The following is a 22,017-nucleotide window of genomic DNA, read 5'->3' as shown; positions in this document are numbered from 1 at the left end:
ACGTGGTCCTAGTTCTCTAGGAGATTGTTTCAGCTGTACACAGCCAGTAGTAGCCACTGCAGATAAAACAGATTATATTGTCTTTTGCTTGTATAAAGGTATGTTAAACGGCATGTAAAATGAAGTTTTTTTTAGTTATGAGTAGAGCGCAGAAGGGTTAGACCCTTTGTCACCCCTCTATTTGCCCTGGTGACCATTGTCACCGGGACATGAAATGATAGGAAATCCAAACTTTTTGAATTGTCTAGAACAGGGGTAGCCAAACTCCGGCCCTCCAGCTGTGGTGAAACTACAAATCCCATGATGCATCTCTCTCCGGGAGTCATGGCTGTGAGAATCTTGCAATGCCTTATGGGATGTGTAGTTCCACCACAGCTGGAGGGCCTGGAGTTTGGCTACCCCTGGTATAGAACAAAAGGTGAAGGAAAATCCTCAAAGAGAGACACCTTTTCCTGTGCAAACTATATAAGATGGGAGTTCACATTGGAGAAATTTATTTTCATATTTTGTGATTGGAGGCATTCTGTGAAGGAGGGGCGGGGATGTGACATCATCTCTCCTCCTCCAATCAAAGAGTGCCTTGTATTCTTTAGAGATAAATAAATTTTGTGACTGGGCAGGGACAGGTGATGCGACCAGAGGGCCGTAAAGTTCGAGTTGCACCCTTCACCCCCGCAGCACCTGGAAGCTCAGCATTATGTGCAGAACACAGCATGCTGCAAAATAAGATTTTTATACTTAGCAGCAGCCCTCCACGCATGATCATTTACACACTCAGTACATTGTGTAAATTATCTTGTTTTCCCAGCGTGCATGCTTCTGCCAGTAAACACGAAAATGTTTGCATTTTTGAATTTGTGTTCATGCGTAATTTTACTCCTACTTCCCAGTATATCAGTTGAACTAAACCAGTTAAAAGCCCACTGAACCTTCAGGCCAGGTTCACACCATTTTCCTGATCAGATCTGTAACGTGGTGCATTGCATTTAGACACATTTTTGACACGTTCCAGTGCGTTTTTTTAGCTTAAAATGGCCTTTCAGGTGCAGTCCAGTGTGTTCCAGTGCCCACCGGAATGGACTGCACTGGTGTGAACAGAGCCTAGAAATGCATGGAATGCATTTCAGGTGCAGACAAAAACTGTTCTGGTTTTGACATGATCTGGACATGGTGTGAACAAGCCCTCAGTTCAAGTCATTTAAATAAATTTCAGGTGCATCAAAACAAATGGTATGCAAAGTCTTAATGTTTGTTTCCTTTAGAAAGCAGCCACGGCCTCAGTAGAAAAGCATGTCCCCTGCCAGCACTCTGCAATGAGGGACCCTTGCTATAGTTTTGACATACCCCCTGCTGAGTTTTTGGCTTAAAATGGTCTTACAGGTGCGTTCCATGCGTTTTTAATGCATTTATATGTTTTCCAGTGCCTTCCAGACCAGACAAAATGAGACATGCAGTATTTTCCTGGTCTGGTCTGGAACGGACTGCGCTGGTGGGTACAGAGGCCAGGAAAAGCATAGGGATACATTGGGATGCATTTTGGGTCCGGAAACAGTCTGATCTGGTCTGGAGGTGACCTAAATGTGGTGTGAATGGGCCCTCAAAGCTAAAACGCTCCAGTTAAAAGGAAGCGTGAGATTTGCTTATTGGAGAGCTCTAACTCTGGCTTAGCACTGGGTATGTCAGACCTATACAGACTGTTTCCAAATACCATTTGCACTCCTACAGTATTATCTGTGGTGCTCAAGGTGACCGCACGTGACCGATGGCGCCGTGCATACACTAGCAGTAATCACAGGAGTTTAACGAGCACACACTTTAGAATATCAAATGCCAATATTCCATTGATATATTTATTTTGTGAAAATGTCACATCATGTCATCGTCGTGCTAACGTTTCGGGACCCCGCAGGGACCCATCATCAGAGCGACACAGTGACAGAATACATTGGTGAACACACAACTGTATACACATCAGTCTGGGTGCAAAAAAGAACAAAAGATGACGCCATAGTGACGTAATTCCCGCCAAAATGCAAAAAATGCAAATTGCGAAGCAGAATAAAACTAAATTTGTCAGAAGAATTGCAAAATAAAAATCATACCTAAACCATACAGCTACTCATGCTGTATGTATGTGGAGAGTATCCTGCAGTAATCGCTTGTTATGTTGAGCAAGCCGCGTCCCCGGTTGCCATGACAACAGTCGTAGCGTGGAGAGCAAGGGAGTCTGTGCGATCCCCGCCGGGATTGCAATGCAGACTGCGCACGCACTGGAGACTATAGATCTGCCCCCGGCGTCCTGCGGTTGCTAAGTAGCGGTCGGAGCTGCGAGACTGTCAACCGTAGCCGCTCGTGTTAATATGACGTGAAGCAAGGGGCAGGCTGGACGCAGAGGAAAACCAGATTTAGTTGAAGAAACATACAGTATATGAATAGGAAGATATGAGAGCAAAAAGTGTATTGGTGGGGAGGGGAGCAGAATACAGTGCAGCCTAGCTCTGTGAAGGTTCTCATTCATCCAGGTCATGGTATATATGTAAAAACTAAGTCAAGGCAACTGGACTTGCTGTATTTTTCTTGAAGACGTTTCACTGGTCATCCAACCAGCTTTCTCAATTCAGAATGACTTGTACAAAAAATTATCTGGGAATAAATATGGTGAATGTAGCTCCAATCCATATAATCTGTTAGTCACAACCAGGTGTTGATCGCATTTGCGTCTAATGCAGCCTACATTATGGATGAACTCATAGTAACACCTAATGAGGGATCAAGTAATTGTAAACCATCCATGTAACATTAATGACGGATAGGCTATCAAACAGGAAATGTCATATCAGGCCATGAGAAAGCAGGTGAAAGATATGGTACTATTGAGACCTCTGGCATGCCTCATCTCCAAAGTGTGTATCAAGAATATTTCCCTGCGCAACAATATATTTACACATCAGTCTGGGTGCAAAAAAGAACAAAAGATGACGCCATAGTGACGTAATTCCCGCCAAAATGCAAAAAATGCAAATTGCGAAGCAGAATAAAACTAAATTTGTCAGAAGAATTGCAAAATAAAAATCATACCTAAACCATACAGCTACTCATGCTGTATGTATGTGGAGAGTATCCTGCAGTAATCGCTTGTTATGTTGAGCAAGCCGCGTCCCCGGTTGCCATGACAACAGTCGTAGCGTGGAGAGCAAGGGAGTCTGTGCGATCCCCGCCGGGATTGCAATGCAGACTGCGCACGCACTGGAGACTATAGATCTGCCCCCGGCGTCCTGCGGTTGCTAAGTAGCGGTCGGAGCTGCGAGACTGTCAACCGTAGCCGCTCGTGTTAATATGACGTGAAGCAAGGGGCAGGCTGGACGCAGAGGAAAACCAGATTTAGTTGAAGAAACATACAGTATATGAATAGGAAGATATGAGAGCAAAAAGTGTATTGGTGGGGAGGGGAGCAGAATACAGTGCAGCCTAGCTCTGTGAAGGTTCTCATTCATCCAGGTCATGGTATATATGTAAAAACTAAGTCAAGGCAACTGGACTTGCTGTATTTTTCTTGAAGACGTTTCACTGGTCATCCAACCAGCTTTCTCAATTCAGAATGACTTGTACAAAAAATTATCTGGGAATAAATATGGTGAATGTAGCTCCAATCCATATAATCTGTTAGTCACAACCAGGTGTTGATCGCATTTGCGTCTAATGCAGCCTACATTATGGATGAACTCATAGTAACACCTAATGAGGGATCAAGTAATTGTAAACCATCCATGTAACATTAATGACGGATAGGCTATCAAACAGGAAATGTCATATCAGGCCATGAGAAAGCAGGTGAAAGATATGGTACTATTGAGACCTCTGGCATGCCTCATCTCCAAAGTGTGTATCAAGAATATTTCCCTGCGCAACAATATATGATTGTGATTGCCACTCCGGGGAGGTTTGGGTACTTGTTCTATTACCATCGCCCGTAGTTCGTGTACCTGGTGATTATATTTGGCGCAGTGGATGGCGACTGGCTGATCGGGGTCCATCTCCCCCCCATCTTTATGCTGCTCTATGGCCAACTCAATGACGCTTCTGTGTTTTTGATATCTCTTTTTGAAAGCATTGATCGTCTTTCCAACATATACAAGCGAACAGGGACATTTTCAAGATGTATACGCAGTGGTCAGTGTTGCGATTGTAATACCCGGGGATCATGTATTTCTGGCCCATATGGGGATGTGTAAAAGAATCTCTGACTATAATGGAGTTGTAAACATTGCAATTGAAACATTTGAAACACCCCTTCCTGGACGAAAAAGCTAAAAGCAGGGGTCGTGTATTTGTCAGTGGGGTCTGCTTTGACCAAACGGTCTCTAATAGATTTGTTTTTCGAGTAACTGACCCATGGTGTCTGTTTTACAACAGGTGTGAGTGCCTTATCGGCCTGAAGGAGGCGGTTGTTTTGGCCCAATATTTTCCTGATGTCACGTGTTTCAGGGTTGTATGTAGTGATGAATGTGTTTTTTTCGGTTTCATTAGTAGTTGACTTTGGTGTATGTAGTCTATTTCTTGCGCAGTCCAATGTGCATTGTAGAACATCCTCCAGGTATCCCCTTTCAAGAAATTTACAATACATGGCCCGTAGCTGGGTTATACAGTCATCACTGTCTGAGCAAATACGCATGACTCTTAGGAATTGTGATATTGGGAGTGTATCCTTTAGCCTTCCAGGGTGTGTACTATGGTAACTGAGAATGTGTCACGGTCGGTGGGTTTACTGTAGAGAGGAGTGGTCAGACAGTCATTCTTGGCTGTTATTCATATGTCAAGGAAAGAAATCAAAGTGTGTGACATCTCGGGGTTAAATTCTATCCCAATTGCAATAGAGTTCAAAAACAGTACAAAAGCATTTGCAGCATCATGCATGCCCGTCCATACCACAAAGATGTCGTCGATATAGCAAACCCACATTTTTACACATTTAAGGTGATCAGATGGAAAGATATGTTACGCCTCCATCAAGCCCACAAACAGGTTTGCATAGGGGGGGGGGGCAGCAGAGCTTCCCATGGCAGTGCCTTTTGTCTGCAAGTAAAAACATTTTTCAAAGCAAAAATAGTTGTTATACAATATTAGACGCAAGCATTCCACCAGAAAATCAGTGGGTGGTTCAACCACAGTCCTTTTGTGATGAAAGTGTCCTACTGCTCTTAGCCCCATTCCTGTGGGGATACATGTGTATAAGGACGAAATGTCCATTGTAAGGAGCATCCAGTCCTTTGGAAAATCTTCAATTTTTTTGTAGTTTTTCCAGAAAATCACCAGTGTCTCTCACATATGATGGTAGTGACTTAACCAGAGGTTGTAGGGCAAAATTAATGATTCTGATGAAGTGGTATGCCCCTGAAATGCGTCAATCCTAGCTGACTGTGGACGGTGATGTGACCGGAGACCAGAGGCAGCCGTGGTACAGTCGGGGCAAAACTATCCTGGTTAACCTAGTTGACCTAGTTGATTCTTTACCTCCTCTATCACCAAGAGCAAATAATTAAGGGACTGATGTGTATATATAGTTGTGTGTTCACCAATGTATTCTGTCACTGTATTGCTCTGATGATGGGTCCCTGCGAGGTCCCGAAACGTTAGCATGATGATGACCAAATGATGTGAAATTTTCACAAAATAAATATATCAATGGAATATTGGTATTTGAAATTCTAAAGTGTGTGCTGGGGAAATTCCTGTGATTAGACCTATACAGAGAACATACAGAGAGACTGCTGCTTCCACATCTATGATGGATCCAGGGATAATAATCTTTTTCTAACCGCATGTAATCGTATTACATGCCTAATGCCGCTTACAGATGCGGCCACTGTCATCATTAGCTTGAACAGGTGACAGTGGCCGATTCTAAAAGGCCGCAAAAATGTATAGGTTTCTGATACAGGAATCCCAAACCCATATTCACACTTAGGGGTCTATTCACAAAGCTGCCGAAGGATCTGGCCGTAGCTTCGGCCGATCCTTCGGCTGGCTTCGGCCCCAGGACCCCTTCGGTTCAGGAGAACCGAGGGGGTGCTGTACGGGCTATTCACAATAGCCCGTACAGCTCCCGATCACGGCCGAGCAGCTCAGTCGAGCGCTGAGCCGTGCTGAAAGACGAAGCTGGCCGAGCGGCCGGCCATTGGCCGGCCGACAGCCTGCTTCTGACAGCTGGGCGGAGCCAGCCGTGATCTTACGGCTGGCTCCGGCCACTTTCAGAGAGATCAGCGTCCCTGGTTGCTAACCAGGGACACTGATCTCCAAACATCTAACTCTCCCTGGCGCCCCGGGAGTCTCCTGCTCCCGGCCGCCAAGGAGAAAAACCCCGCTGTGTCTTTTTTCTTTATTCTGACACGAGCATGTCAGAATAGAGAAAAAAAAAAAGAAAAAATCCCATTCAAAAGCATTGGGACATTACTATTGGCTATTTCAATTTCAATAGCCAATAGTAAACTAGCATTGTACCCGCCCTCTTTTTCAGTTCCCCATCAGGTCCATCAGCAGAGGGCGGGTACAATGCTAGTTTACTATTGGCTATTGCAAATTGAAATAGCCAATAGTAAACTCCCAATGCTTTTGAATGGGAATTCGTCTTTTTTTTTTTTTGTCTTTTGACATGCTCGTGTCAGAATAAAGGAAAAAAAAGACACAGCGGGTTTCTCTTCTTGGCGGCCGGGAGCGGGGGGCTCCCAGAGCGCCCGGGGGATTTTTTTTATTTTTATTTTTTTACAGCAGCAGAGCCGCCGGACAATAGGAAACTATTGGGCGGAGCTAGCTGTCACTGCTAGCTCTGCACAATCGTTTTCTATTAACTTTTTTCTACTTTTTTCACTCTTTTTCTGTTCTGCTCGGTGCCTCTGAGGGACCGAGCAGAACAGCCGAGCCAAATGCCGCTCGGCGGCATTCGGCTATTCTTTCACTGCTGTTCGGGATCTTTCAGAATAGCCCGAACAGCAGTGTGAAGCCTGCCGGAGGTTCGGCTCAGCCGATCCAGATGTTGGATCGGCTGAGTCGAACTCCTTCTGCACTTCAGGTCAGCCGAACATGCTAAGCATGTTCGGCTGATCCGAAGCCACACGAAGCAAGCCGATGTACGGCTGAAATCAGCCGTACCAGCCTGAAGTGAATAGCCGAACAGTGTTCGGCTCACTTCACTTCTGATCGGTCATTCACTCGGCTGCCCTCGGCAGCTTTGTGAATAGACCCCATAGTGTGAATGAACCCTAAGACTTGTTAAAGGAGAATTATGGGGAGAGTGAAATACACTCATGCCTATAATTATAGCCAACGTGTGACACTGCAACTGTCACACTTCGGCTCTATTGATTGAAAACTGAGCGACCACATACCGCTGATCACTCACTTCCCGACCATCTACCCCCCGCATGGATCCCCCCCCCTCTCTGATCCTCCAGCACTGATTGGAACGACAGACAGGAGAGGGGGCGGGCATAGCCAGCTGTCAATCAAACAGTGGGATGGATCCGGACAATATTGTCGGGATCCGTTCCAGCTGCAGCACGGCTCTGCGCTGTCAGCATATAGTGGGCAATAGCCTCCTGAATTTTGGGTCGCAGGAGGACATTGGTATTTGTCCTCCTGTGACCCTAAAGAAAACCAGTTTAAGCCTTAGTTCTCTTTTATTTCCCTCATGTTGTTTTACATTGTGTTAGCCCAATGGGCACAGGAAATATGTGCATGTTTTACAGAGTTCTGCCCACTTCTTTTTGTTTTACACATTAAAACATGTTAAGGTGAGAATGTCAAACATGCTGCAGATTAAAAAAAAAGAAAACTTCTTCCATATACAGTACATGTGCCTAAGGTATAATATGGAAATGTCAGATATGTTACATGCTTGTGTTGTCAAATTCTCCATAATAACAATGCCAGTTTGCTTCAGCTAGATCACATACCTGCTGTCTTATGGTAGGGAGTGCAATAAGTATCCTATGTGAGTGAATGTTGTAAGGCAGGGAATGCTTTATATGTTGATATAGATTGATTGGAGACAACATGTGCAAAGTGCCCAGAAGGCTGCACAATATGTCTAGTGGTATTAAGAATTATGTTCAACTGCATACCTACCTGACGGTAGCTTAGAGTTACTGTGCCAGAGCCTGCGGGATCTGCAGCCTGGAACTTCTCTGTGGAATATACATAACATTGGTAAAGATTTGCACAACTTTCATGAAATACATGCAGTAATACCACTGTGTGTTCAAAGGGTCTGTCCACCCAATATTGAGTTCTCATATTTTACCACATACTGGAGAATTAAACCATCTGACAATTTCTCAGAAATACTGTTGGTCTGACATCTGCACTTGAGGTCCTCAGTCTGCATGTCCGCTGTGGCCCTTAAGATAGAGTGCTGCTCTCCATAATTGATTTTGTTGTTCTTTTTTTGTATTATGAGATTGCAACAGAAGGAGCTGGCACATGCAAAGGGTGGTAGATAAAGTGTATGTAAGGCCAAAACATTTTGCTTTAGTTTTGATTAGAGCAAGGAAAGGTTAAAACCTGTCAGTTACATTTTTTTTTGTAGTCATTGTCCCATTGGGGAGATTTATCATCCCTTCCTGTCCTGAAAAACACAACAGGAAGTGAGAGTAAATCTCTACAAATTGAGGGGAATTTCCCTCTTAGACAGTTGTCAGTAAAACAGTTGTCTCCTTTGCAAGACAACTATAACATCTTGAATTTTTCAAAATGTTCTCTCTTCGTGGCAAGGGCAAAAATGAGGGTAAAGCTTGCTAAACGCTTGTCCTGTTGACTCAAAATGTGATCAGTGTGTTGACCAGTCTGGGGATTTTTCGAATAAACTTTTGTTGAAGAAGCCAGCCTGAAAACCTGGCCAAACAGTGGCTGCAGTCCATGACTCTTCCCACGTGGATGGGATTCAATCCCATCCACGCTGTTAGCTATTAGGGGGAGATAGTTTTTTTCCTGAAAGAATTAGGCTGAATAGGAAAATATTCAGAGGCTGATTTATAACTATCACTCAGCTTATAGTTGGGTGAATGGCATTCGCATGGCACTACTGCCAGTAGATGGTGCTGAGGAGCATAGGAAGCTCCTATGCTCCTCTCACCATTTAGCGGCAGCAGTGCCGTGCAACCATAGAGTTATAAATCACCCCCATAGTGTATGGCCAGGCTAAATCTCCATATTAGGGACAAAAACAGCAATATAAAAATGACAGTGGCACCATAACTCTTCCCTTCTCTACCCAAAACTAATTAAACAGGAACAGAGTTGGAAAATATATACCAAAAAGATCTTGCTGTTGGAATATCCCAGACATATAAGAAGCCGGGGCAGGCTCAGTCCATCAGCTTAAAACCATAACCTGACAATTACTTTTAGGTAGACAATCCATTTAGGCTACAGTTCTGTTTTAGTCTTGTGACCAAGCTTCTGAGACTCACCGGTCAGACTTTGAAATTTTAAGAGACAGCAGATGAAATGATGATAGCTGAGAAAGCCAGCTTGGTCCCCGTATCTTAACTGGACAAGTCTTACCAAGAAATCATCTACTGGGAGGCCTGCATGATAAAAGAAAAGAAAAAAAAACTACATTTACTGCATGCTGTTACTTTATCCTTTCATAGATATTAAAGTGACACTAAACTCAGGAGTTACAACTTTAAAATGTATTCAAGCTCCTGTGACACGCTACAATCTCATGTTTAGTTTACTAATTTGTATTGAGACTGTAGTCCATCACAGGAGCGAGCTTGGAGCGGTGGATACTTTACAACACACTGAGGGACCATAGGGAACAAAAGTAGCCCCCCTCCAGAAGGAAGGACAGTGTCAGCACCAATTCAGAGATGATTTGAGGATCTACAGCCGAGTGATACACAAATAAGATACATTTTTGTTAATAGTTAAGGTTATGGATGCACCGATACTGATGCTAGTACTCGGACTCGCTCAAATACTCTGATACAGGAACTTCCAGTCAGAGGGAAATTTCCTGACTGGCAGTGCCGCGAGGTAACATAGACCCGCCTCCCGGCTTCCTGATTGGCCGGGAAGCCACCGCAATGCTGTTTGGCCGGCTCGATGATGATTGGCTGGGATGCTGGCTTCCCGGCCCAATCAGCACTAAGTCGGCCAAACAGCATGGAGGTGGCTTGCCGGCCAGTTAGCATCGAGCCGGCCAAACAGCATGAAGCCGGCTTCACGGGCAATCAAGAAGCCGGGCGGCATGTCATTACCTGCCACCCGGCTTTTTAAATGCCTGGGAAGCTGGATCCATGCTAACGGAAGTACCAGTATCGGTAATAGGTATCGGTGAGTACCAAAATATAAATATCGGTACTCATACTCGATACTGAAAAAACGTTATCGGTGCATCCCTACTTGAATGCATTTTTAACTCGGAAGTTTAATGTCACTTTAAATAATGTTCTTTGTTCTATAAATCGTTAAACACTGAGGCATACTTATATATAAAACAGAGAACAAAAACTGATTCCTTCCTAACTTAAAGAAAGAAAAAAAATATGTGTATATTACAAGTGAAATATGATATATTGTAGAGGACTATTTTTGACTTTTGGATGTGTATTATGTAAGTCTGCACTCTCCCATAATAAGCATATTCTCTGACTCATGCTGTATGCTAATATATCTTCGAAGTCAAATTACTGAGGCTGGCACTGATGAGTGGGTAGGATGCAATACCGCAATCAGTTTAAAAAAAGCAGCATATTTTTGAATAGACATATTTATATACCGACGGATGCTTTTAAAAGATCGGCTTGTCAGCTGTCTCCCGTTACCAGGGATGTAGCTGGCTATACACGGCTCAAATCGAGATTTCCCGCTCACTCAGCTGAAATTGAATCTCACTCTGTTCAATGAAAGATTATTAAGGGCTTGTTCACACCTGCAACTGCGCTCAACCACACGGTTGCTGGTGTGCGTTTGCCCGGACAGTGCAGATGTGCTCGATCAAGCCGCATCACACCACTTTTTCACTTCTTTGTTTTTTTTTGTTAGAACTTTGTTGAAATGTCACAAGTGACATTTCATTAAGTTTTATGCGCTCACCGTGGTGCGATGCAGTTGTACCGCGTCTAGCTGCGGTGCATTAAAAAAAAGTACCGCAGCTGTATTTTTTTTAAAAAGCACACCATCGGAACGCAGTGGTATGAACGGTTACTTCCCCTGACAAGTTGCCTTGTCTTGCATTCAGGCTGTGCTGGAAAAAAATGTCCAGCACAGCTTGGTGTGAATTAGCCCTGAAAAATCGACCTTTGTCCTAAAATTATTGGCCGAACGGTGATGGCCAAGGATATTCTGACTGTCAGAGTACAATAACCCAGTGGGAGTGGGGATTCCCCCGCTAAACAGCAAGACTGAACGAGAAACAAACTTCGCTCAGCGGCATTCGGCTATTCACTCACTGCTGTTCGGCATTTTTAAGAATAGGCCGAACAGCAGTGAGTAGCCTGCCGGAGGTTCGGCTCAGCCGATCCAGCATGCTGATAGGCAGCTCAAGCAGATCACCTTGATTTGTTTTTCTATGCCATAGAGCAGGGGAAGGCAACCTCTGCATTCCAGCTATGGTGAAACAACAAATCCCATCATACCTCTGCCTCTGGGAGTCATACCCGTGGCTGTCAGAGTCTTGCAATGCCTCATGGGACTTGTAGTTCTACAACAGCTGGTGTGCCATGATTGCTTAACCCTGTCATGGAATGTGGCAGCAACAATCATTGGAGCAAATAACTAATGGATCACTGGGGTGTGCATTCTTTAAATAAGGTCTCCAGTTTCTTTTGCTTCATAAAAATTGCTGTCTTTTTGTATTGTTTACAAATAAGCTGAAATTCCACTTTAACAAAAGTTTACAAATACCATCGTTCTTCCAGAATGGACTCTGATTTTGGGATAGCAATATTAGTAAACCCATCAAAAAAGCATTGCCATCAATGTAAACATGTATATTGATAGCTGTCAGCAAATGATTATGTAGACATGTGCACCAGCAAATCATTTGTTTAGTTTAGTTTCATTTTGATTTGGATTTCGCATTATTTCGTTTTTCGGATTCGGGTCCGAAATTAAATTAGTTTCGGAATTCGGATTCGGATGAAATTCGTTAGTGGTAGTCCGGTCGAAATTTCTTTTTTGGGCAAAATTTCGTTCCAGCAAAATGACATTAGGGAAAAAAAATGTTGTTTTTGTTTTTTTTTAGTTTGCAGAAGATGAAAAAAAAGCGTGAGGTTCCCCCCAATTCATACCAGACCCTTTAGGTCTAGTAGGAATGTTAGGAGGCACCCCATGTTTGGGGGGGAACTCCACGCACTTTTTTTTCTGTTTCAACTTGGGGCGGGGTCCCTCCTAACATTCCTAGCAGACCTAAAGAGTCTGGTATGAATTGGGGGGGGAACCTCATGCTTTTTTTTTTTTATCTTCTGCAAACTAAAAACATTTTTTTAATTAAAAACAATTTTTTTTCCTAATGTCATTTTGCTGCAAAATTTCGACCGGACTACCGCTAACGAATTTTGGGAAATCGGGAATTCGGATTCGTTTGCATTCGTTTTAGCTGTAATTGGGAATTCGGATACATCCGAATCTCCGAATTTCCGAAATTTTGTCCAAATTTCGTTTCAGAATCGCACATGTCTATTATCTAGGACAGAAAAGTCACCAATGACGTTGTACATACAAATGTCTTACCTGCTGCCTTTAGAGCCGGGACAAGTTGATCGATGGAAATTCTGTCATCCTTGTCCTTCTGTGCATTGCAGAATATTTGCTGTAGATAAGATGATTGCTATTACAGTATATCCTATGCAGTGTACGCAGGGCCAGATTTCTGCATAGCCAACACAGGCCATGGTATAAAGTGATAGGAATGAGGCAGCCTAAGGCTGTTGTCTCAGGTGGCAGCTGTTTGGGTCACGTGAGGGAGGGGGGTAGCAGGCAGAGCGACATCGCCACTCTGCTGCACAATGTATGCCCCCTTTCTGGGGCCAGAGCCCAGGGTGCTAAGAGCCAGGCAAACTGGGACACTCTGGCCGGTGTCCTGCTCAGCTCCTGGCAACGAGTGATGTCATTGGTTGCCCGGAGCTGAGCGAAACGCACCATTCCTCTCCAGGTTAGCCCACATCACCGGCACACCTACACCCCCCCTCCTAGTGCCACTGCCTCAAAAAAAAGTCAACAAAAATAGACTACCGTATATACTCGAGTATAAGCCGTCCCGAATATAAGCCGAGGTACCTAATTTTACCAAAAAAACTGGGAAAAAGTATTGACCCGAATATAAGCCGAGGTACCTAATTTTACCAAAAAAACTGGGAAAAAGTATTGACCCGAATATAAGCCGAGGTACCTAATTTTACCAAAAAAACTGGGAAAAAGTATTGACCCGAATATAAGCCGAGGTACCTAATTTTACCAAAAAAACTGGGAAAAAGTATTGACCCGAATATAAGCCGAGGTACCTAATTTTACCAAAAAAACTGGGAAAAAGTATTGACCCGAATATAAGCCGAGGTACCTAATTTTACCAAAAAAACTGGGAAAAAGTATTGACCCGAATATAAGCCGAGGTACCTAATTTTACCAAAAAAACTGGGAAAAAGTATTGACCCGAATATAAGCCGAGGTACCTAATTTTACCAAAAAAACTGGGAAAAAGTATTGACCCGAATATAAGCCGAGGGTGGGAAATGAGGCAGCTACTGGTAGATAGATACCAATAAAATTACATTAATATTTATTTAAAAGAAAAATAACCTAGCTCTGTAAGTGGAAAAGGGGGTGCAGGGCTACATATCATGTACTACGGATCATTTAACCCATTCATGTTAGCAGAGGATCATTGTAAATGTATTGTTGCAGGCACTCTATATGTACATGTCATATATAATACATATAGAGTGCACTGAACAATAGATTTACAATTATCCTCTGCTAATATGAATGGGTTAAATGATCCGTAGTACATGATATGTAGCCCTGCACCCCCTTTTCCACTTACAGAGCTAGGTTATTTTTCTTTTAAATAAATATTAATGTAATTTTATTGGTATCTATCTACCAGTAGCTGCCTCATTTCCCACCCTCGGCTTATATTCGGGACGGCTTATACTCGAGTATATACGGTATTTAAAGCTGAACTCCAGGAATTATTATTTTTGGAAACTTACATTGGTCCAGCTTGGCTAGATCTAGATATCTGGGGGACTGCTGCGGACGCTGAAAAATCACTGTAGTATTCTGCACTACATACAGTGATAGTGCAGAATACTATCCTCCAGCGGCTTCCCCACCCTATACTGAACACAGGGAGTCACTTGCTCAGCACCGCCGCCATTCAGAGGACGTCTTGTATTGTTTCCAATAAATACAAGACATACTCTGATTGGGCACGGTGATGATGGTGATGTCATCTGCCCCTCTTCTCCACCTCTTCCAGTCAGAGAATGCTTTCTATTCATTTAAAAAATATAAGGTGCCCCCTGAATGGCGGTGGTACCAAACAAACAACACACTGAGTTCTGTGTACAGAGGGGGAGCCAGTGCAGCCACAGCCAAAAGATCACGGCTATCACTGTATATAGTGTGGACTACCACAGCGATTGTCAGCATCCCCAGCGGCCCTCCCAATATCAGATATGGATACTTACATGGAGCCAAGCTGGACTCCCGGGGTTCCGCTTTAACTAACCAAAGAATTATACTTCACTAAACCTTTCATTCAGCCTCTAAATTATTAAATGTGTTAATCCTGAAAAACCAATATAAAGGAAAAGTATGTGCACACATACTTTGTGTGATAATTTGTCCCTTCTCTTTCTTCTCAGAAAGTTGGGAAGTATGCAGTAGGGTTGCTGATTGTCAGCAATATATTTTTGTATCATGAGTGAATGGACTCCTTTTAGGTGCTCATAGACATTGGAGGGAGGTCTGCTATGCATGCTGTGTGACTGGCGCAGTGACCGAGCAAAGACTTTTACTCAGTGACACAGAGTCTGCACTTTTAACAGGCTCGGTGTCACTGAGCTGATCTCCTGTGAGTAGTAGCACGCGCAGGAAGCACTACTGCTGCCCAAGGCAACCATCATTGCCCTCATTAGGACAATGGCTGCTCCGGGCAGTATGGTCCTGGTTGTCAGCCCACAATAGGGTTTAAGAGCCGATTGCATTTCTGGCAGATGGACAGTTACTGTATTTTTCTGTACTTAAAGGAGAATTATGAGGTGAGTGCTTTTCACTCAGCCTCATAATCTGAGCCGACCTGTGACAATGAAACTGTCACAGGTCGGCTCAGCAGATCGGGAAGTGGGCGAACACATACCAGCGCTCGCTCACTTCTTGATCCTCTCACTGCAGAGAGCCGTGACAGGGGAGTGACTGGATTCTCCCCTGTCCGATCCTCCAGCGCTGACTGGCGGAACAGACGGGGGAGGGGCGGGTACAGCTGGCTCTGCCTCTAAATAGGCAGAGCCAGCTGTCACTCATGCAGCTGGGCGGATCCAGACATAATTGTCGGGATCCGTTTCTGCTGCGGCGTCTCAGTATACCGCGAGCTGCAGCTATACTAAGCTTTGGGTAACGGGAGGACGCTTGTTTGTGTCCTCCCTTTACCCTTCGGAGAACTATGGGGAAAAGCCCTAACCCCATAGTTTTACTTTAAGGGAAAAAAATACAAGGAACATTGTATTGCGGAGATTTACTGCATATGTAGTTTTGCTTATTTTGCATTGACATATGCTTTATGAAACACAAAAGGAAACTTCTATCAAATCAAGAAGGGAAGTACAAACCATTCCAGCTATGATTTTCTTCCAGAGTGTGTAAAACTGCTCCCAGTCCAGGGAACCCACAGCTGATATCTGTCTTGAGTCAAATACTCACAACAACACAAACATAAAACTATGAGGAGAGGCAAAGGAAACAACACAGGAAGGTACAATGTGTCCATGTAGTCCCTGAACATATGTTTGTTATATATAGCAGGAGATTAGGAAATTCTTCTTCCGTAGCTGGAAACAGCAGTTGAAGAATTTAAAGTGCAACTTCAACTTTGGAAAAAAACACAATAAAGTATCATTTGCTGAAATTCTCTGTATACCCTATCCTTACATATTTGACATGTCAATACTTAGGAAGGTAAATGGTTTTCTTTAGTTTGTATGTACTGTAGGTAGGTAGGATCAAAACTAATGTTGAACTCCAGGATATCCAAATATTGTCTAAATACAAGAGTTATGTGTATTATTACTTGAATCTTGGTGAGCTTTGTGTGTATGTTCCAGATCTGTGCAGTGATCCAGTGCGAGACTTTGCCTTTGTGAAGGAGCTGAGCTTAGCCTGGCAGCAGGGATTCCTCCATCCACACTGTTTAGCACGGACTTGGAGAACCCTAGGAATCCATGGGCTGAATGGGAGAAATTCATAGAGTGTATGGCCAGCCTAAGGAAACTCTCTATGTACTATGGTTACTTTCACCCTCTGACCCATAATTCGCTGCCAAGTCTTACAGTGATGTAAGGGTTAGAGAATGGAACCACAGTGGGGGACACAAGCATCTGATACTCCTGGAAGTGTCAAATGCTGAAGAGACCAACATAGGCTGCCACACTGGAACAAAGGAAAGCTAGGAGACACAAGCTACCAAAGAGGTGACTATGCCTCTTCTCTTGCAGAGACCTTTCATCATATTTTGTGTCCATCATATTTCTTTTTTTTTTTTTTTACACAAAAGGGCTTCTTTAAAATATGTCTAAAGCTAAAGTTTTGGAAAGAGTGGAGGAAGGATTAGAACTTCTATCAGGTTTTTATTGCTGTCTGTATCTACATGAGGAAAAATTGTTTTTACGGGGATTGGTGGTCACTAGGACACAATGAGAAGGAATTCTTCCTTCGGGAACACAGAGAAGAGAACTGATTGGGGTTTTAAACCTTCCTCAATCTACTCAAAACTAAAAAGAACATTTTGTGGATGGATTAAATGAAAAAAATAAAAGATGTTGAGAAAAAACACAAGCAGAAAACAAACATTTGTTAAAAGAGACTGGAGTAGGATACATCCTGAGAGGCTAGCAAGCATCGGCAGGTCTCTGGAGGGAAACTTGGCACAAGAGGAACTGTAGAGATATAATACATTGTTACCATTCAAGTGTCCTTCATATATGACAAAGTGTACTCTGCAGACACATCTGCATCACTGTATTAGAATACAGACACACACATATAAAACCTTACTGGCTGTAAATGCCTATTGTTTGGTATTTCTCAGAGGAAGGAATTATATTTTAGGAGGGCAGCTTTATACAAGGTGAAATCTTGCAGAGATCTAGTTTTTCGCCACAGTCGTTCAAGAGCGCGACTATGTCTTTTTAGATGCCTGGTTTCTTTTGTTTGCCACGGTTGTAATGGACGTGGTCTAAGTCTGCGTGCAGTGAGGGGAGCCAAATTGTCTAGGGAGGATGAAAGTGAGCTGCTACATTACCTAATTGGTACGTATCAAAGTATCTAAAGCCAAATGTTTTTTTTTTTAATTTGAAAAGTATATTGAAGTATTTAAATCAGGGGTAGCAAACCTCCGGCCCTCCAGCTGTGGTGGAACTACAAATCACATGAGGCATTGCAAGATTCTCACAGCCACAGACATGACTCCCAAAGAGAGATGCATCATGGGATTTGTAGTTTCACCACAGCTGGAGGACCGCAGGTTTGCTACTCCTGATTTAAATCCTTGTCAGTTAAGAGGGAGATTGTCCCCCTTCCTGTGCTATAGACTCAATAGGAAGTCAGAGTAAATCTCTTCAATGTCCCTGGAGTGTCTCCATTGGAAGATTTCCCCTCAATTTCCCTTTCCCTGGGATTACCCTCACTTTTACTTCCAGTGACAGTGGTCACCAGGACAAATAGAGAGAGTGAATCTGCCTCTGCATCTTTTTAAAGTTTTAAGTGATCCTGTGCACAGACCACATACACCTAATGTACTTACATATTGTAGACAAGCAATAACGGAAGTTCAAAACAAGCCTCACAATTGCATAAAAAAGCAGCTGGAGAGAACAGTGATTGCCTGTGTTAAAGCTCTTTTTCTGCTATGTAAATAAATGAATGTCCATAGTCTGGTCACAGGGGCACTTTAAACTGATTTGTGCAAACAGAAAGTCACATTAATTTAAAATGTCACACTAGAAGGGCAGACACTACATGTAAAGTCTCTGCTGTTGCATCAGGACCATCATCATAGTATGCTTGTTTGTGTGGATGGCAAGGGAATCAAACAATCTCTTTGTACTTGGGAACTCTACATCTTTGGTCTGCCAATGTACAGACTTATCCCCAAGAAATAATATTTACTAAAAATGGGATGGGATATATTTGAATAACAGATCATTAGATCCTTAAATCATTTCTGAATCCTTGATGACACTGTCCTTCCTTCTAGAGGGTGGCTACATTTGTTCCCCATGGTCCCTGTGTGTGTTGTAAAGTAGCCACCGCTCCAAGCTCACTCCCGTGATAGACTACAATATCAATACAAATTAGTAAAGGAAACATGAGATTGAAGTCCATCACGGGAGCGAGCTTGGAGTGGTGAGTACTTTACAACACACAGGGACCATGGGGAACAAAAGTAGCCACCCTTCAGAAGGAAGGAAAGTGTTATCATGGATTCAGAGATAATATAAGGATCTACAGCCGAGTCAGTAATGAGGGAAAGATCAGCTGCAGGGGGACTGTCTGCGTGTAATGGTAATGGGGTTTTGAGTCTGATAATATTAAATATAACATTCTCTTGTCCCCCAGTTCAGAGCACATGCAGGCCTTCATTTAGTCATTTGCAGGTCACTTCACATTCCACAGAACAGAGATCTGTTTATCTGGCCTGTGATCTTTATTGCCCAGCACTAGTGAAAGTCCCAAATCACCTCTAACCTAGCTGTCCCTAATTAAAGGCATGTCACCAGGCACTCATCTATTACCAGTGGACAAGTTGATAAACACCAGCAGGTCTGGTAGAGGTAATGACCCAGGTGACCACGCATTCACCCGAAAGTCATAAACCTGAGTACAATATCAGCTCCATTTCATCATTTGGAATTGGACAGTGATAGTCTAAATGAAAGGCACATCGTTCCTGCTCTCCCTCCCCAGACATTCCCTAGGGGCCGGCTCCGTGATACCCGCTAGAGGGTTAACAAAAAGATGCTGCCAAGGCAGCTAGGGAGGCAAATGTTTGTGGGTAAAGGGTTAACTACGGAGTTAACCAACCCTGGTGATGGTGGTTCTCAGTCTGCTGGCCTGAGATTGTGTCCCGCGAGCTGGGAAATCTCTGTGCAGGGTGGGGCTGAGAGTGGTATCGCCACGTCCTTGTGATGCCACGCTCGGTTCAGAACTGTGTATAGTCACGTGTGATTGACGTACAGCGGGTCGGTTCAGAACTGTGTATAGTCACGTGTGATTGACGTACAGCGGGTTTGGGCACAGCACTTGCTGGGCACGGTCTGTGTTTCCGTTAAAAAACACATGGTGGCAGCGAACGTTTGGTGGGTAAAGGGTTAACTGCAGAGTTAACCAACCCTGGTGAGCCTTTAACAAACATGACTGCTCAATATATTTATTACAACCAACATAGCTAAACAATACGCAGGCAGGGCTGAACTGCACAGAGGTAAATCAGAAAGTTGTTTTCTAACTAGAATAGTTGATCACCTAAGTACATTGTACATTGCGGTTTGTGTGACGATTCACCTTTGGTTTTTGGCATTTAATCTTTACAAAAACAATGATCTGCTTTTGTGCAAACCCTGTACTTCATCATTTAGAGTTGTAGTAGCACGTTTGGAATTCCACAATGATGGGTGTTGTTTTGACTGTTGTTATGACTGCGTTGGTGTTTTGGTGCTCCAAGTTACTTACCAAACTCACTCAGCAGAGATGCCAAGAGTCTGTGAAGCTGTACAGGGTTGATTCTGCAATCCTGTGATTGAGCAAGACAAGAGGATGATTTAAATCAGTTTTGTTTCTTGATCTGCTATTTTCCACACTTTATTATTTTTCTGATCCGGGTTTATTTACAAGATTGTGAAAGGCTAAGACCACCAAAATCAAAATTTGGAGTCTGTTTTTAATTAAACGATAATTCACTATCTTATTGGCAACAATCCCTGTATGAATATGAATGGGTTTTGCCTCCTGCAGCACCCCTGTAAACAATAGCAGGCTCAACTTGGTGTCTGTCAAATTAATCTTACCATTAAAATATCACAGTTCTTTGGAAGACCCATTGTATTTTTAATTTCTCTTCAATCACAATTTTGTCAGTAGGTCGCCTCCCTATAATTACAGCCCAAGCTTTGTTTTACTTCATGAAGGGAGCAAAGACAATCAGTTTCCTTCATTCATGGAAATTTCCTTCACAGCACATCTGCTGCTCATTCAAAAACCTTGTTTCCGCAGTAAGTTCTGACGTATGCCTGCAGCATAATATTTAGTCTTTATTTCTGCTTTTTACTAAAGAATATACACGTGAAGAACAAAGGTTTTGTATTCTGCAGTCTTTATAAAATATCAGGAAATCTCTATACGCTCCCCTGTTCCACACCCCTACTGCCCCTCTACTCCCTGCTGCCCCAAGGCCGGGCCTTGGTTGGCCTTGTAGGAAATCCGGCCCTGCCTGAGGGTCCTAAATGGCCAAGTACTATCAGATGTATTATCACATTTGCTCTCACTATGAGTCGTTGAGTGTAGGTTCTAGAGGCCTACCCCTGAAGTCTACATGGCTACCCTGGTCATTGCCCCCCAGACTTGTAGGTCCCCCTTCCTGGAATCCTTACCTACTAATCACGGAGTATGCTTTGGCTTATCCAGAGGATCTTCCCTGCTACAGCTAGGTAAGTCTGGGGCTACCTTGAGTAATACACCTTGGTGGGTGACCCATTTACACTCTATGCACTTTTTTTGCCTTGGTTCACCAGAGCACTTTTTTGTTTTTGCTTTTAAAACACACACAACACACAACAGAGGGCAGATAGGCTTGTTTATGGCCTCCTCCAGTTTCCATTTTGTTTAAAGAAGATACAGAATAGACGAGCGATAGAGAAAAGATACCAGACTGACAATAGGCTTATTCTGATGCAATAAATATACACATAAACACATACTACAATAGGGTACTCAGCTTTGTGCAAACTACCCTTTATGTTTTAATAGGAGGCCAAATTCATATACCAAGACACTTATCCCACATGTTGCACAATGGAGGGGGTATGGAGGACATGACTTGTGCTCCAGATAGTAAAACACTTGGTCTAGATGATCTTATGTGATTACTTACCTGGTTTGCAAACTTAAGGAACCTGCTCTGAATCTCAGCTTCAGTTGGACACATAGACAGAGTCTGTAACAGACAAGAACAGTAAGTCTTAAAGATAATCTTTACACTAAAATGTATCCCCTTTCATGTGGTCATTGGTTTATTCTTATCCGGGTCTCCCTTCATGGGATGCTTACCTACTTAAGGTAGGCTTTATTTATAAGGTGTAATGGGGTGGTGTTGAACAGAAATAATATGTTTCTAAATAGATGTTTGGTCATTTTGTTTTCACTACAGGGTAAATTACAAAATAATGTAAGGTACTTTCTAGACTGTCACTGCACATTTATATTGGAGCACTGAATGAAGAGCATCCAAGCTTGAACTTCCAGATTGAGACACGCATCATGGAAGTATACTGGGGTGAATTTATCTAAACTGGAGCAGACAGAATCTGGAGCAATTGTGCATGGCAACCAATCAGCTTCTCTCTTCTGTTTGTTCAGTTAAGATTTGAAAATGAAAGAGAGAAGCGGATTGGTTGCCATGCACAGCTGCTGCAGATTTCCTCTGCTCCAGTTTTGATAAATTCCCTTCATTGTATTTCTACTACTGCTATATCAACAACAGTCCACAGCAGAGTTTTACAACCTGTTGTCCTGTCTAAGGAC

At 43.2% G+C, this 22,017-nt stretch overlaps 1 protein-coding gene across 1 annotated transcript in view; it reads right to left on the bottom strand.

Annotated features, from left to right (window-relative positions):
• Positions 1–22,017, bottom strand: part of LOC108804964 (calpain-9-like) — a 36,777-nt gene continuing 14,760 nt past the window's right edge. The window contains exons 14-21 of the mRNA XM_018576900.1: positions 21,368–21,430; positions 19,951–20,011; positions 17,098–17,156; positions 15,834–15,902; positions 12,736–12,814; positions 9,465–9,581; positions 8,122–8,180; positions 1–56 (exon numbers count right to left, since the gene is read on the bottom strand). Of these exons, the coding sequence (XP_018432402.1) occupies positions 30–56; positions 8,122–8,180; positions 9,465–9,581; positions 12,736–12,814; positions 15,834–15,902; positions 17,098–17,156; positions 19,951–20,011; positions 21,368–21,430 (534 nt within the window). The 3' untranslated portion in view covers positions 1–29. The remainder of the gene's footprint in view (positions 57–8,121; positions 8,181–9,464; positions 9,582–12,735; positions 12,815–15,833; positions 15,903–17,097; positions 17,157–19,950; positions 20,012–21,367; positions 21,431–22,017) is intronic.

The sequence above is a fragment of the Nanorana parkeri genome, unplaced genomic scaffold (assembly GCF_000935625.1).
Source record: "Nanorana parkeri isolate BGI_ZX_2015 unplaced genomic scaffold, ASM93562v1 scaffold80, whole genome shotgun sequence".
Lineage (NCBI taxonomy): Eukaryota > Metazoa > Chordata > Amphibia > Anura > Dicroglossidae > Nanorana > Nanorana parkeri.
Note: the sequence above shows the minus strand (reverse complement) of the source record. Positions and strands in the feature narration are given on the sequence as shown.